Source organism: Brienomyrus brachyistius, chromosome 1, assembly GCF_023856365.1.
Source record: "Brienomyrus brachyistius isolate T26 chromosome 1, BBRACH_0.4, whole genome shotgun sequence".
Classification (NCBI taxonomy): Eukaryota; Metazoa; Chordata; class Actinopteri; order Osteoglossiformes; family Mormyridae; genus Brienomyrus; species Brienomyrus brachyistius.
This window is the reverse complement of record NC_064533.1, coordinates 17811244-17828946: the sequence shown is the minus strand read 5'-3', so window position 1 is coordinate 17828946 and position 17703 is coordinate 17811244. Positions and strand designations below refer to the sequence as shown.

General features: G+C 44.9%; 1 protein-coding gene across 1 annotated transcript; it reads right to left on the bottom strand.

Annotated features, from left to right (window-relative positions):
* Positions 1-329: 329 nt before the first annotated feature.
* zgc:101569 (uncharacterized protein LOC449822 homolog) lies at positions 330-17648 on the bottom strand. The gene is made up of 6 exons (XM_049009686.1): positions 15933-17648; positions 14449-14619; positions 9566-9663; positions 9154-9298; positions 3820-3969; positions 330-2576 (listed from the first exon to the last, which is right to left on the bottom strand). Exons 1-6 carry the CDS (start codon positions 16048-16050, stop codon positions 2320-2322), a joined length of 939 nt encoding a protein of 312 aa, XP_048865643.1. The 5' UTR covers positions 16051-17648; the 3' UTR covers positions 330-2319.
* Between the last annotated feature and the right edge of the window lie 55 nt (positions 17649-17703).

Sequence of the window (17703 nt, the reverse complement as noted above, 5' to 3'; positions counted from 1 at the left end):
ATTTCAATAGACACACGGAAAGTAATTGCAAAACAGATGTTATCTGAAGTTTGTGTAATTAAATCCCGTCAACTGCTCATCCGAAATTCCTGTGAATAATAGGATTATTTTCCTGCCTAGGAACGACCCCTAACGATGAAAAAACGAACACCATATAACAGGGACTGATCATTTTCAGTATTCACCTCAGAAGCAAAGTCTAACAGCCCTCAGCGCAATATCAGAACAGTGGCGAACAATCCAGTGAGCACACACCTTTCCCAAACAGCCACTCGGGTTACGGCTCTGCTCCGTTACCAATTTCCCAGCACACAGAAAATTACATCCAAATAATTCATGCTTATTTATTGAGCCAAATCTCAAACCCATGATTATGACCATACAAATGCATTAGTCCAATAAAAACAAATTTTCAGAGGACATTGAGGTGTTCATTAACAACATCAAGACATTTGAAGGTAAACTGGTACATTTGACATAAATCTCAATTAGATCTCCCACCCTGAAAGGGAACAGAGAGTCTCCCTGCCGCTCCTTCCTCCCCGTCTCCTCCGGGAGTCTCATGTTGTGTCTGCCAGTCCCTGATCACTCGATAGAGGGAGTTCTCTTATCACTCTGCCGGCAATCTTATCTGGCAGAAGTGTAAACCACAACATCAAAGCCCTACGTAGATGCTATCCCTCAGGCTGGCCAGGATCCAGGCACAGGGGGAGCCCAAGTCGCTGCAGCATCAAACTACTATGGAATTGCAGAGCAACAAAAACGCATAGAATTCAGCAGTTAACAAATGAACATACACTTTCTGAATTTGCTTTTATCAACCACAGTCAATTCTGTTCCTTGTTTTCAGCAGAGGGGTTATTTCCCAGGAAACAGAGCAGTGCCAAGTAAGAAGCCCTTGAGCAAAGCATTTGGAAGTAAAGTTTGTAAAACTGCTGCCTTGTTAAGCGGTATCCAACACACGTTTTATTTATCCTTTATTTTACCAGGAAGGTTCCACTGAGATACAATATCTCTTCTTTCAGGAAGTCCTGGCTAAGATGGCAGCAAATGATGCTTAAAAGCAAGCTGAAAGACTTTCCTCATGGGAGGCTCCCAGCCTGGTTTAAGGCTTGATCAATTGCACAATCTCAATATTCATAGCATAATCTGCCCTTTTGACGATTAAAGTGTGAGTGATCTCCTAATGCAACTTCTGATGGTCCCAGGTCAGCAGAGGTGTTACGGAAGCTCTGCTCAGTGACACCATGTCCGAACTTCAAACACAGTAAATGACTGGGGAGGGGGTGGGGGGCCCTGCTGTCCACATCAGGAGATCAGTGTCCCCCCCCCCCCCCACCCGCAGGAGACGTCTGGGCACAGATGGGAGCCGCAAGCAGACAGGGTAGATAAGGGAGATTGGCGTTCCCTGCAGGTGGCCCACACCATGGAGGGCTGATTAGGGGGTGCAGAGTTGTCCCCCCCCCCTCCCACTGATTACAAGCACACTAGAGGAGGGAACACACTAAAGCACAGCCCCATTTACTATAAAGTACAAAATGTAGATTTAAAAAAAAAAAACAGGGTGAAACAGGAGCATGAACTAGTAGTAATATGTTCTGATTAGGCATCAAATGAAGGACGTGTGCCTGCAAAGCCAGGCAGTATCAGAGAGAGTGAGGAAAGCTGGGATTTGTTCCTGCCCCCATTCAGCAGAGCCACTGACAGGCTGTAGCAGTGTCCATTCGCTTGGTGGGCCCATGGCTCCCACTTCCTCCAGCCCATCCCCCATGTCGCAGCACAAGCATGTCTTTGAAGCACGTGCTGCACACTGTTAATCTGTCGCATACCTTCAGCATTCATACTGTGCAATGCGTGCAAATGCTCAAAGCAGTCTCATCATTTCATTTCTGAAGATGAGAGACACTCATGAGTCTAGAGCAAAGATCTTCAGTCCCTTGCTTCAGGTGATAAGATTTACACTGACGTCCGGTTGGCACAGCCCTCTACTGGTGCTTTTGATGTTATTGTTGTGCATCACTGTTTTCCAGTTACTCTCAGTACGCCATAGTGCTTTGATATGAGGTTCACAATAAACCGGGCTTTACAAATGGGCACCAGGTGTATATTCTGATCCGTGTTTATGTGTCCGGGTGCAGATTTGTTTTAAGCTTCGGCTGATTGAAGTTGTGGGATTTATTCATTCTTCTTCTGCTGTACAACAGATGTCTTGTGTGTGAAAATGAAGCGGTATATGATGGTATCCTGCAAACCCCCTACAAGCTTCCGGACGTCATTGTCCCGCAGCAGACAGAGGAGCAGCTCTGATGAGGAGAGCAGTCATTTTGCACGCGTGTCATCATGCGTGCTGCTGGATGGGAAGGCCCCTCCTCGCCCAGTCCCTGCGCTGAACCTGGCAGCCCCTGCCACGCTCTCTAGCTGGAGAATCGCCACACTGTGGTCAAACTCGTACTGCATGGCCTCCCGGAAGGAGGGCGCCTCCAAGGCACTGTGGTACGCCGAGGCGCGGTCGGCTCGGAGACACTGCTGGGGGAAGCTGCTGAGCTGCTGTGCCAGCTCCAGGGTAGCCTGTAGGGCTGAGACACGAAAGGGCACGGGATGAAGTACTGAACATGACAGAGGTGCATCAGTGAACGGAGCTGGATAACGGCAAAGAACAAAACTGAACATCATGAAGGGGCAGCAGTACTGAACATCACCGAGGTATGGCACTGAACACAGCTGAACATCAACAAGGTGCGGCAGTACTAAACACCGCCGAGGTAAAGCAGTGAACAGAGCTGAACATTGCTGAGGTGTGACAGTACTGAACACCGCCAAGGTACAGCAGTGAACAGAGCTGAACATTGCTGAGGTGTGGCAGTACTGAACATCGCCAAGGTACAGCAGTGAACAGCATGTGAACTGTTTGGTTAATGACTGACTGTAAGCTGGAACAGAGCATTAACCCACTTCATGCAGAAAAAGTATTCAAACACACACACTCTCTCCAATAAGAACCTTCAGGGCAGGATTGTCATTTGAAGGTTCAGTTGTAGATTCAGCCAGACCATCTGGGTTTCTTTTTGTGGAGGAATGCAGGTGTGGAAGACTTTCATTGTGTTTTATTTACTCCTGACGCCTTAAACGGGCATGTTGGAGGCTTATGTGCAGCATTTCTGCTTCTCTGGCACACAGCAAGGCGCCCAGAACCACGACCCAGGCCGACAGACTTGGCTGCAGCTGTGGGAACGATTTCCTCAAAGAACGAAGTTAATCTTTTAATGTCATTGAGGAATTTTAGCCTAGGCTGTGCACAGAGCCTCCTCATCACATGCAAGTTTTTGGGATTTTTCTGCGGGATTCTTACATTACTCAAACTGATGACTTTGTGAAGTGTCTTCCTGCACCACAGGCCGCAGTATGAATTAAAGGGGTCTAAATTAAAGCTGATGGCTTCACTAGCAGATGAGTGTGAGGAATTCATACATTTTTCTCTACTGAGAAAACGGTGACAGCTCTTGCTATTTACCCTGTTTCCCTCATGAACCCAACTTGTTTGCATGCAGTCCTGGACTTGACATATATATATATATATTGGGCATTTTCCTAGTGCGCCAATGGGTTTGTGAGCTGGTAAAATTTATCATAGGGGACCCTAAAGTCCAGGGTCAATTTTTAACTGCAGTCCAGCCCTGATTTCGTGCATCTGACTGCAAATATGCATAAAACATGCACAAGAAGAGTCAGCAATGTAAATCTGCCAAATGTATGGGGAAGGTTACAGGAGAGGCCCTCCAAGGTGCAGGTGAGCAGGTGTTACCCTCGGGTGGGCGTTACCTTGCCCATCTGGAACGACGCGATTGGCTAACCCAAAGGCCAGTGCTTCTTCTGCACCAATCGGTCGGCCAGTTAGGATCAGGTCCAGAGCCCGAGACAGACCAATGAGGCAGGGGAGTCTTACTGTGCCCCCATCAATCAGTGGGACACCTGTACGGAGACAGGACAGGGCGACAAGACAAAAGAGTGTGAAGACAAAGTGAAAAAAGTGGAATTGGCAGCACAAGTCGGGTTTTGGATGTAACCACTGAATGAAAAGGTTTCCATAGTTAGAAATACTCATGACCATAATGCATCAAGGAGACGTTTCGTCACGTGACGAAGTAGTGCTCTGCTTTTCATTTAAAATTACTACGGAGTCACACTTCTGAAGGTGGTGTTCAGATTTTTCCCCCAAATTCAATTTCTGTGTGAACCACCCTGAAACTCTAGGCCTTTCCCAACAAAGTAAAAAATCCATCGCCTTCGTAGGTTCTTCCACTGCACTACAAACAGATGGTTAGATACCTTCATTATTAAACTTGTTTTTCCAGAGAGTTTTTTACAGGAGCTAATTAGGGAAGTGACATTATATTTGAATTTCTCAAAAAGCCCTGAAATCTATGATCCACGGATGGCCAATCTCAACTCTTACATGTTCAACCAATCAGGGTCATCCTCTGGCACCAAGCGCAACAACACAGCAGAGTGTGAAGCAGCCAGCGGTTCACACACCCCCTCTGGCCTGGGCTCTGTGATGTCAGCCCAGAGGTCTCGGTCACCCTGATGCTCGAGGATGCCCATCGGGTGCGTCTGTAAAACTGACCATCAGTTCCGAAACCCGAACTGCTTGGCATCACCCGCCAGCGGCCTCATGGCTGGACTAATGAGAGACTAGGGATATTCCGTGTACCATGGGAAACGTTCAAACTCCAAGAGCGAGCCACTGAGAAATGTCCCTCCGGCACCAGCACACAGGGCCCTTTCCTCTCTGCCAGAGTGAGCATAACCCTTTCCTAACCCTCCTATGTAGGTGCTGGTAAGATAAGATAATGGAGGGATTGGAGCCAAAGTTCTTCTTCACGCTCCCATGTCCAGCATCACCCTCCCCACCCTCCAGATTGGTGCTCACTAGCACATGAGGGGATCCCGCCAAAGCTACACTGTACCAGTCAAAAGGCTGGACACACCAACCCATAGAAAGGCTTATTTAAGCAAGTAAACAAAATTTATAAGGGGTCTTTCACAGACAAGAGGCCACAAAGCACTTTACAGCACTAAAACATTTAAAAGTACCATCAAGATAAAACAAAACAAGGAAAAGTAAATAAACAAAAACAGTACTAAAAACAACACAATACAAGCAAAAGACTACTTAGTTTGAATGCCCGCTTAAACAAAAAAGGATTTAGTGGCTTTTTAAACATGTTAACTGACTCAGCTGAACACAGACCCTATAGGCCAATTTGACCAGCAGTTTAGTAGCACGGCTAAAATATTAATGAGATGTGTTTTGTGACACCCAAAAGTTTGTAATCTGTATAAACTTGGCGCATCTTTATGTTTATTAAATTCGGTAAGTGGAGCACCCCATATCATACTGTTTACGTACACTGTGGTTTGGTATATCGCATGTGGCGGTGAAGAAAGGAACAGCTCAGCAGCCACGACATCTTTTAAAAGAGGAGATCTTGGGGATAAACAAGGTATAAAGATGTGTGGCGGTACTTTGTGTAGTTTAAGGTCTGACACATTGAACAAACATAAGGATATACCAAATTTATACCGATTACTAACTTTTGGGTGTCACAAAATGATTTCTCATTCGTACTTTTGGTGCACTACTAAACATCAATCTGCTTAACAAATTTGTTGGTGTAAATAAACATCCATATAGTATTGAAAAGTTAGCATCTGGTCAAATGTTTTGCCCTTCACCTGAAGTCCTGGTGATGACTGCACATGCACTATATAATATCGATACATCGCCCAGCACTAGCCCAGACCTAAGTGCCCGATAAGCTGTGTAGCAGTGCAACAATCCAGTAATATATTCGGTGCTTGTACATGCAGAGCTCTGTAGGTCAGTACCAACATCCTAAAATTAATTGTATACTCAACCGGAAGTCAATACAGTGGTCTTTGTACTATTCCCTACATTTCAGAATTATTATGAAGACATCAAAACTATAAAATAACATATATGGAATTATGCACTAACCCAAAAAAGTATTTAACAAAAAAAAATGTACTTGGGGCGGAGGGGGGAGCAGCTCTGTGGGTGGGACTCAAAAGGTTACCAGTTTAAATCCCAAGGTCAGCAGTGTGATCCCACCATTGGGACCCTGTGAAAGGCCCTGAACCCCAACTGGTCTAGAACTGGCTGACCATACTTTGCCCTCTATGCCAGTTTCACGAGGTGACCTACCGAGATGCTTTTCCAGTTGTGCTTAAAGAGGTCCCACATACACTAAATGGACAAAAGCATTTGGGAAACATCTCAAATCACTGAATTCAGGTGTTTCATTCAGACCCATTGCCACAAGTGTATAAAATCAAGCACCTAACCATGCAGTTAGGTTTACAAACATCTGTGAAAGACTGGGTCATTCTGAAGAGATCAGCGAAGTCAAGCGTGATATTGGAAAGGTGGCATCCCAGTAAGTCAGTTTGTGGTATTTCTTCCCAGCTAGAAATTCCACAGTCAACTGAAAGTGGTATTATTGTAAAGTGGAAGTGTTTAGAAATAAACTCGGCCATGGAGTTGCAGACCATGTAAAGTAACAGAGCGGTGTTGCTGAGTGCTGAGGCACATAGTGCATAAAAGTAGTCAATACTCTGCTGGCTCAATAACTGCAGAGTTCCAAACTTCATTTGGCATTAACTTCAGCACTGGGCAGCGGGAGCTTCATGGAATGGGCTCCCATGTTGCATGCAAGCCTCACATCACCAAGTGCAATGCCAAACATTGGATGATGTAAAGCATGCCGCCACTGAGCGCCATAACCAAAAATTTGTATTATGGTATTCTTGAAGACTGTGACAATTTCACAGTATTTTTTAAGTCAGGTGGCCAGGTCATATGATGCGAGACTATCACCCTCCCTTGTAGTTGGCTTGGTGTGTCCAAACTTTTGACTGGCACTATACTTCCAAAGGGAGGTAGAGACATCCCCATGCTTTTGGACAGATTAGCGCATGTTACATAATACACACAAGCCCCAGATAAACTACGGGACAATTTGAGGACCCTTCCCAGACTTCCTGATGTCGAGGCTCCCATAGTCCCATTCCACTGTGGACCTGAAGAGCTTCAGCAGAGTTATGGACAAATCCAAGGGGAGGAAACATGAGGTTTTCTGAATCTGTTACACTGACGTACAACGAGAAACGCCTCCATATTATAACATGCCAATCAGCTCCTTCTGCTGGTATGGTTATCCACATAAACATCTGCAGATGTATGCGGCACCCCATGGCCACGGCGGTTTGAGATCCCCCAGGATGACCTGCACAATTCAGGCCCTAAACCCCTCCTCTCTGCACCCACATAGCTGGGCTCCAGCTCTGCTCGTCGTGAATCGAGTTCAGCATCCCTTGTTACACTGGAAAACTGCACACAAGTGAACATTCCCGCATCAAGCTTGGGATGGACAATTGAACAACAAAACACAGCCCTGAATCATCTCCAGAAAAAGATTCCTCAGACATTCTGTCATGCTCACATCTCCAAAGATGTTTCCTTCATATGCTGCATCATCCCTGGCTTTGTATTCCTTCCACTAGCACAATGATGAAATTTGCAGTATTTTTTTCTTTCTATTTTTTGAGCATCTGTTAAGTAAATAATGAGGTACAATAGTGCATGGAAAAGTATTCTGAAGCAGAGAGAAAGATAAAGAGAAGGTCGGGGCTACCATATGGTTACAGGGGCTGCTGGGGACTCCACACACAGATGCCAGAGAGGCCCTGAGCAACCCTGACACCCACCACATGCTGCCCTCGCAATGATACAGATCAGTCATCCGCAGGTCAGTCATCCGCAGGTCAGTCATATCTGCCTAAATGTGGCTACAGAAATGGGGACGGGGCTAATGTGACTGTCATCTTACAGGAAAGGGTCACCCTGGAGGGCTCCTTCCACCCAAATGCTTTTTTGCCTACTTCAGGTAAACAACGCATTGATATATTTTCCAGAGTAACATGTAAGGAATTTGGTAAACAAGCAGCATTGCACGCAGGCCAGCAGCCTGGCAGCAAAGACCCTCCGGGCCGCTCTCACGCTGCTATCGTGGCTCCCACTTGACCACTGTAGGATGTGGATTTCCCTTTTTCACAGGCGTCACATGACAGGAAGTAGTCACTCACTTGTGGCTTTGGCAAATCCACATCATACATTTATATATACTGTAGTCTTTGAGAGGTCACAAGGGAATCCCTGCAGCTTCTACCATCTGGGGCTCACCAACGGATGTTGGAAAATTTATCTGTCAAAATTAGACATTTAACATACTTACCAGAAGGGTTTTAAAATAAACCGAATCCAAGAAAGTCACTGCCCTGATAAATAGCTTTTATTCCTCACTATAGGCAGTAAAACAGAGCTGTGCGCACGCCTTCGTTCAACACCAAAACTGCTTTCTCCAAGGGTATGAATCACAGTGAGACCATCCATCCTGCTCCAGACTGCCCGGCTTCTAAAGCCAGGATTCCATTTCCACCCTCATCTTCATATAAAGTGACGATCCAAAGAAAGAACCGCAGAAGAAACACATCCAGGAGGTTTTTGGAGAAACACTTAAGAGGAACCCTTCAGACATTCAGCATTTCAACTTCCCCTGCCTATTTATCACTTACACTCCGACATTCGATACGCTACGCAAGCGAGTTTTGGAGACAGTCTGCTGGGTCAGAGTCACATGTCCAACAGAACAGTGCACGACTGCCTCAAACGCCAGGCCACCCTCTCACTCCTGATGCTGGTGACATCACCTCCCAGAGGAAAGCAGGAGGGACTGACACTATCAGCCGGACGGGCGTCTGTCTATTTTTCCCCATCATAGTGGCTGTTTAAATCGGCATGTATTAATGAGAATGCCAGCAGGGCAGCACCGGCAGGACCACATCGGTTATGGCAGAGAGAGAACGGTGAGCCTTGCTTGGAAAAAAGGGGCAGAATTAGCTACAGCCTGCAAATGAGGAGCTTCTCAAAAAAAAAGGTGGTGGACTGCATTTGCGGCTGGGGAGGGGATCGTCACAGAGCCTCGATGTGCTGACACATCAGAACCACCAGCTCCTCAGTGCTGGACCCTTAGACCTCTGAGGCATGTGAGCGGGGAATGGGGGAGAACGCACCGAAACGCCGGCAGAAAACGCCCATCACGGCACTCTGCTCCACCACTCTGATGTCAGCGCAGAGCGCCAGCTCGAGACCCCCAGCAACAGCGTAGCCGCTGACAGCCGCTAGCAGCGGCTTGGAGAGCAGCAGGCGGGAGGGACCCTGCAGGGCAACAGAGGCAAAGGTGGGACTTTACCGGTGGGTCAAGGCAGGAGAGAGGCCTATATCCCCAACCCCGCCACACACACACAGACACACACACACAAAGACCAGACAGACAGTGGAGGGCGACTGACAGAGACCAAAACTTACAGACAGAGAAGCACAGACAAACCACTGACACATCATTACAGACAAGCATGGGCGGGGGCCCCCAACACGAAATAGCGCTGAATCAACACCGGACATGTTCTCAGGCTCGTCTAGTACCATCGGCCCAGGACCTTTGGTGACATCTTGTTCCAATTTGAGGGATGCAGACTGATGGGCAAGTTCCTTCAGATCATAACCAGCACAGAAGTTCCCTCCTGGAAAAAAAAAAAAAGACCACAAAATTATAAAGTGTAGCGGCAGAAACAGAGAGCAAAGGGAGAAGAATAACTTGGAAAAAAACAGCAGAGTTTTCAGCTGCAATTTTGAGAGCAACCCTTCCTCAGAGAGGAACCTCTCCTCAAAGACAGCTGAAGCTGCTCCTCCCACAAAACATCACTGATGCTGACAGTCCAACAATCCAGCACCATACCACCAGGCCCTGTGGGAAAATTGTCTTTACACCTCCCTCAAGTTGCACATTGTAGAGTAAGCTGTCCTTGAAAAACAGCCACCTGTTGAGGCACCCAGGGAGCTGGGGATTAAGGACCTTGCTCAGGGACTCACAGACGTGCAGAGGCTGGGTTTGAACTGGCAACCTTATGATTACAGGCACACAGACTTAGCCACATGCTGCCACACTCATGCAAGCAAGTAGGTCATTAAGGATTCTGAACCACAAACCTTGAGGCTGTAGGTTCAAGCTCTAACCTCCCAGCGGCTGAAATTGAATGAAAGTGTAGGTTGGACTGGCTGTCACAGCAACAGGGGCTAAAGTACTGAATTTGTAGTAAGAGGCCATCACCAAGGGGAATCAGTCCAATCCCTGCTTATGCACAATGATTATGTGGGACCAGCTACTGTGAACCGAGTTCCACGTGGAAAAATGTACATGCTGGTTTACTAAAAACAAGACAAGAGAAGTCGTATTTCTCAATATGGCACAGAAATGAGCAGAAACAGTGGGATTTGTACATGGAAATGAGCAGCAGTTAAGTTTCAGACAAATTAAATCAATTTCAGCACATTTTGTGAGAGCAACATTGAGTAGCTGGTTTCTATTAAGAAGTGTAACATCACAGACTCCCAGTCAGACCTCACTGGATCAGCCCATTATCCCCGGAATCCGGGTTACGGTTTCTCTAGTCAGAGGGCCACAGCAGCACTGCATTTCGCAGAAGTCACTTCAAGTGAGCAATCACCATTTTCCTCCATGAAATTAATCACTGGAGGCACCCGCATGTGTGTGGATGGTGATGGCTGGCAGGGCTACCCCCCCTACGATGTAGAAGCAGCAGCTGTTTGGGGAGGGGGGGGGGCTCACAGCCACCACATTCAGCAATAGAGCACTGGAGGGACACTTCAAAGCCCCTTTGATGTGATTCCTGCCTCAGCTACTGCTGGGGCTTCAGCCGCATACTTACAGGAATCATGGTAAACGGGAATCACTGGATGGGAGTTCCCAGGACCCCCTCGGTAATTATATTCTGTCAAATAATTACTCAGGGCATGATTACAACCATCTCCAGTTCAAATAACACTGTGCATCACCCAACAAAGGAATTACACATGATGGCAATTACACATGATGGTTGCTACATAGAGGAGGCAACTGCTTCTGAAAAGCAAAGGAGAAATATAAGTACTGTGGGTGGGAACATCATCAGAGACTAAGAGATCATCGCCTCAGGAATGCCACCAGAGACTAAGGGATCATCGCCTCAGGAACGTCACCAGAAACTAAGGGATCATCGCCTCAGGAACGTCACCAGAAACTAAGGGATCATCGCCTCAGGAACGTCACCAGAGACTAAGGGATCATCGCCTCAGTAACGTCACCAGAGACTAAGGGATCATCTCCTCAGGAACACCACCAGAGACTAAGGGATCATCTCCTCAGGAACACCACCAGAGACTAAGGGATCATTGCCTTATTTCATTGCAATGTGGTTGGAAAAATCAGAATATGATCTGGATGGCAAGATAAGAAAAAAAATTATCTGCTATAATATACTAGGGTTGCATGATCTTGGAAAAAAATTCAAATATCGCAATGTGATTTTGCTGTAATACACATTGGGGTATTTCCACCCCTCCACCCCTCCATCCATCCATCCATCCATCCATCCATCTTCTGCACCCACTTGTACCATTCAGGGTTGTGGAGGGTCTGGAGCCAATATTAGGATATTTATAAAGCAAAAAATAAATTATAATAATAAAAGTAATAAATACATTTCTAACAAAACCCTTTACGAGTGATTTAAATTGCAAGAATGACAATGATTAGAAAGCGTTTGCAGGGCTCATGCAAAAGCAGCCGCTGTAAACATTAACTTTAAACTAATTTTTAAACCTATACTAGACAATCTTGGAAATGAACAATCATTAAAATAGCTAAGCTTGCCAAGTTTTGTTTCATCTGATGAAATAAAAATGTTTTAGTGCAACAAAACCCCCATGCTATAATTTCCAGACAGTATGAAGGTATGGAAAAGCCCAACCTCAACCCAGCTGACTATCGTGGTTCTTGAGATGGGTGCGTAACATGCCATGTTAGACATCAATATGGGGTTGATCCTCCCTTTGCAGCGACAACAGCTGCCAGTCTTCTGGAAAGGCTTTTAGAGTGTGCCTGTGGGAAGTTTTGCCCATTCATCCAGAAGAGCATTTTTTAAATCAGTCACTGATGTTGGATGTGAAGGCCTGGCTTCCAATCTCCATTCTAGTTCAGCCCAAATGTGTTTGACAGGGTTAAGATCAGGACTCCGTGCAGGCCAGTCAAGTTCTTCTACACCAAACTCACCTAACTATGTCTGTATGGACCTTGCTTTGTGAACTGGGGCACAGCCATGCTGGTACAGAAAAGGACCTTCCCCAAACTGTTCCCACAAAGTTGGAAACATAGAATTGTCCAATATGTCTTGCTTTGCTGAAGTATTCAGAGTTCCCTTCATTGGAACTAAGGGGCCTAACCCAACCCCTGAAAAACAGCCCCATACCATTATCCCTCCTCCACCAAACTGTACAGCTGGCACGATGCAGTCAGGTAGGTAACGGTCTCCTGGCATCTCCCGAACCCAAACTGGTCCATCAGACTGTCAGACAGAGAAGTGTGATCTGTCACTCCACACAACACATTTCCACGGCTTCAGAACCCAGCGAAGTGGTTTACACTACTTCATTTAACGCTTGACACTGTGCTTGTGAGGCTTGCATGCAGCTGCTCTGCCACTGAAGTCCAATCCATGAGGCTCCCAGTGCACAGTTTTTGTGCTGAGGGAAGAAAGTTTGTAACTCTGTAGTTAGTGTGTCAAAAGATCATTAGTGACTTTTATGCACTGGGTACTAGGTGACCCCGCTCTGTTACTTTATATGATCTGCCATTTTGTGGCCAAGTTTCTGTTGTTTCTCAACACTTCCACTTTGCAATACCACTAATACCTCACTATGCACTATCAAGCAGCGATGAAATTTCACCTACTGGCTTATTGCAAAGGTAACATCCTATGACATTACCATGCTTGAATTCCCTCAGATCTTCAGAATGACCCATTCTTTCACACGTTTGTAAATCCGATTTCATGGCTAGATGCTTAATTTTATATTTATATATAATCTGTGATAAGGGGTGTGAAGAAACACCTCAATCCAGTTTTTAAAGCCAGTGTGAAACCAATACCATGAAGTACCATACTTTTGGTACATTTTTGAAGTACCAAAAGTATGGTACCTAGTAGGGCTGGGTGATATTTCGGGTTTTACGATATATACGATATATTTTCATACAAGATATATGATGAGACAATATTGCTTATATTGATATAGTTTGTTGCTTTAAAATTATTTTCATAGCGCCGCCTATTTCTCCTCACGCTGTGTCTTACAAAACTGCGCCCTGCCCTGCTCCCTCGCTCTCCGAACAAAACCCACCCCGCCCACTCACAACTCCTGCATGCAGTAACAACATGGAGACAGTCACAGACACGAGGCAAGCTAACAAAGAGGAGCTTGGGGTTATTTCACAAAGCAGGATTTCTTGTTTAGCCGCATAACTTGTCAGATTTAAGGTAGTCTGAGCTACATTTAACTGGACGATTATATAGTCCATTTAGCCCAGATTACCATAAATCCAACAAGTTATCCGGCTGAGCAAGAAATCCTGCTTAGTGAAATACCCCCCACGTTGATAAAATAATATTTATAAAATAACATTTCGTCCTAACCTATGGAAACATCCTACCCTTGGGTACTTCGCATGCGCAAAATGACACCAAGCCCCTTTTCTCGTGCTTGAGGAACCGCCCATGGAACTATCCTACTTTGCGTTGCAGTTATGGCTTATTTCTGCGTCTTCAATGTTCATACATTTTAAATATTTTATTAAATACATTGATCACACTTTACTGTCCGCATCACGCCGATTTATTATGCTGTATGTCGAATTACCTGACATGTTTTAACACTTAAATCTTATAAGGTATTTCAGACTCACAATGCCTGCTTACATTACATTAGTTTGTGTTTTTTAGATATATAAGTTACGTATTTATTTTTTGGATTATCCACTTTCAGTTTCAGCCCATAAAAATGACAATAACATTTTCGGTAAGGTAGCACTGACAGATATATCTGTCGAAACACAGTAAGGTAGGACAAATCAACATTTCTGAGCCATATTTTCATGTACATGTACAGCTGTCTATAAATAAAAGTGCCCGTGTGACATTGAGGACATTTGGCTCTGACTTGGAACAGTCTATTTGTTATTACTTTAGGGGAAAACAATATTGAGATATATATCGTATATCGCGGTTCAGCTAAAATTATCGAGATATGATTTTCAGTCCATATCGCCCAGCCCTAGTACCTGGTATGGTGGAAAGCGTGCTAAGGGATCATCATCTCAACAATTCTTGTCACACACTGATGTTCACTGGGAAAATACAGGGCCACAAACATTCCCCAGCAAGATCTGACAAAGGCCAATTGTTTCCCCTCACCAATGCCATGGAGTACTGCCACCGTGAGGTCAGGGTTGCCATCAAAGGCGGTGAACTCCTCCAGAAGGCGCTGTGCCGTTTCCTGGTTCACCGCATTGCGCGCTTCTGGTCGATTGATTCCGATGGTGACCACCGAGCCCCTCTTCTCCGAAACCACAGTCTGTGAAGAAGCTACAGGGGACCGGGGAGGGGGGGCACACAACACCACATAAGGGAAATGAGGGACATTTCATTCACAAAGGAGGCTCTGCTGTGCATTTTCGGGTGGGACCCTGCTGCAGATGTCGGATAAGCTGTGTGATGCATCTTCTTGTGTTGGAGAAATGGACTGATGAAGAAGTTTTGTGGTGAAAGGACATACAGCAATGGTGAATGTTAGGAGAAAAAGCTCCTTACAAGGGCTATTCAATCAAGGAACTGAATGCAGTGAAATAAGGGCAAGACAAAATCAGGCACATGTATCTCACTAGAAATAACTAGTACTTGGACATTATTTTACTTAGGGCAAGTTCTAACAAGCCTTGTGGAAAACTCTGTTGAACTGGCATTGATGAATTTACAAAGGCATGAGAAACCAAAGTATGGAAAAACAAACTCAGTTTAGCTGAATCCGTCCACATCTTTCATGGCCGATAGTTATTTGTTTTATTTTTATGGTTTGTATTCACTATTTTAAGTAGGCAGACCAGGCCCACATCTCAGCTGATGTAAAACATCGCTCCCTGTTCCTCCTTGCACCAGATGAACTCTCCACATCTAAGGTTCCAAGAGGAGAAGTGTGGAGAGAAATGTCAGCAACACCCCAAGAGCTGTAAACCCAGAAAGGAAATTAAAACTAAAGCTTAAACACACACCTTCACCACAGACCATGGTGATGTTTAGAAAATCAGCCCAGTAGTTTCCTATGTTTTTCCACAAATAATGCCTACATTTTTGATGTGACTGTAAGAGAAACCCATAAATCAAACCATAATTACAAGTATGAAAAGGTCTAAACATTCTGGCCAAATAAACATTATCAAACCCATAGTATGTTCTTCCTTTAAACATATTTCAACTACAGATTTAAGAATAAAGGATTTCTAGGAAGTCTCTAGTCTAGAACCATTTTGTAACTTTTTCCGCCATATTTTTCATTGTTTATCTTATACAGAATGATTCAAGTTAATACTGAACAGTCTCAGAAAAAACATTCGAGGTCTGACCGGGTGTAAGATTTCATTCATTTTGCTGCCCTCCAGTGTTTCATAAAACACATTACATCCACTATATGAGGGTATAAAACGAGTTTTCGGTCGCTTTTTATTCAGCTTATTATAAAATGACTCCATTCGTTATTAAAATCATGTGTCACGTCATAACTATACACTGATGGATCAAGCTGTATTAAACGCGAATATCTGCGGATGTTAATCACCTGCTACATGCAGGGTTTATAAACCGGTCACCCTGTGTGCGGTGGATCATTGCATAGCGATATTTACCGGAGCAAAATGCCGACAGAGACTGAACCGGGCCAAAGCCGCGGGAAAGGCCACTTCGGAGGCCGGCAGAAAAAGTCCGATTAGTCTGCAAAACAAGGGCGGCAGAAACCAAGGCCATGTCGACTGTGCTGGTAGGGTAGTTTTCGTAGTCGATAGGGGAGGACGACCGAAATTAAAATACGGAGCGAAAAGAACAGTTAAATCCGAAAGTATACCGCGGGGTAAATATCCAAAGTCTTCTGCGCCGGTTTAAAAAGAGTGACCCGGAAACAAAGGGGGTGCCGCCATGGGCAAGTCAGCGGAGGTGCTGGAAGTGCCAAGTTTCGATAACGATGACAACGCAAAATCAATGATCCCTCCAGTAGACAAAATTTAACGAGGGAGACCCCCACCTTTTCTACAAGCACCTGCCTGTGCAGAGCACTGCCTTAATTGTTTGTTGTCTGAAGATGATTATACATGCTGAGCTGCAAACTCACGAATCTGGCGTGACACGCTTACGCAGGAAATCTTGCGGCAAATCTGTATTCCATTATAAACTTAAAATTGGCTACATCAAAAGCGTTGGGGTAGTTTGCAGACACTTCAGAATTTACAAGGTAATAAAACTGAACGTAAATGTGTGTGCAGACTTATCTCGAATTGAAAATCTCCTGCCAGCCAGCTGATTGCAATGAGCAACCCTGTGTATGGGACAACTTTTTGAGCAATGTGTCACTTTCTCATTGTGAATAAATATAAAATTCCTTTTTGGACGATTTGGATCTCAGTGGGCAACTTTTTGAGATCTTCCAATCAGAATGCTAGTAGCCAATCATGTGACCGACTTAGAGCTTCAGCATCCTTCATGCCAGTCTCCCTGGCAATACATTCGCTTGTCTCAGATTGGTTATTGCCAACCGTCCATTGCTTTCATTAGCTGACCTGTGTCTCACCTGGTTGCCTGTTGCCCTGTGTATCATCACCTTTACGCATTTTGATAACCTTGCCATTTCTGGATCAGTTGTAAAGCACTTTGGGTGGAAGGTACTACAGCCAGGTTCCCCAGTTCTGATCCTGGAGGGCTACTCTGCAATACAATTTGCTGAATTCCCTGCTCAAACAAATATTTTAAACCTGGTAATTAGTTGTTGAGCTGAATAAGGTGTTTGAGCAGGGAAATCTGTAAACTGTGTTGCAGACTAGCCCTCCAGGATTGAAATTGGGGAACCCTGCTCTACAGCACAGCCCCTCCCCAGATTATGATGGGGTTACATTCCGACAGACCTATTGTAATGCGAAAATATCATAAGGTTAAAATGCATTTTAATACAGTACATCTAAGAAACATCGTAGCCTAACCTATAGCCAACCTTAAACATTCTTAGAACACTTACATTAGCTTACAGATGAACAGAATCAATAACACAAAGCCTTATTTACGTTTTAAAAAAGGTTGAATCTCATGTAATTTATTGAATAACGTACTGAAAGTGAAAAACATTTACCCATCGTACAGTCGAAGTATTGTGACATGGACCATCATAACCCAGAAAGTGTCTATATAAAAATGAATACTAAACTTAGTGATCATGTGCCAGTCCTGGGCTGACCATTCATTCAGCATGTGGGAGTGTGACAGCATCCTGGGAACACTGGTTTGCCAGTACTGGGTGGGACACTCTCCCAGGCTCTTTGTAACTTTCCTGTTTTTTTTTTTATTTAAAATCAGATTCCAGAGGAATACTTCACAACTGCCAAGCTGAGGAAGCTTGAGGTTCAGAGTAGCACT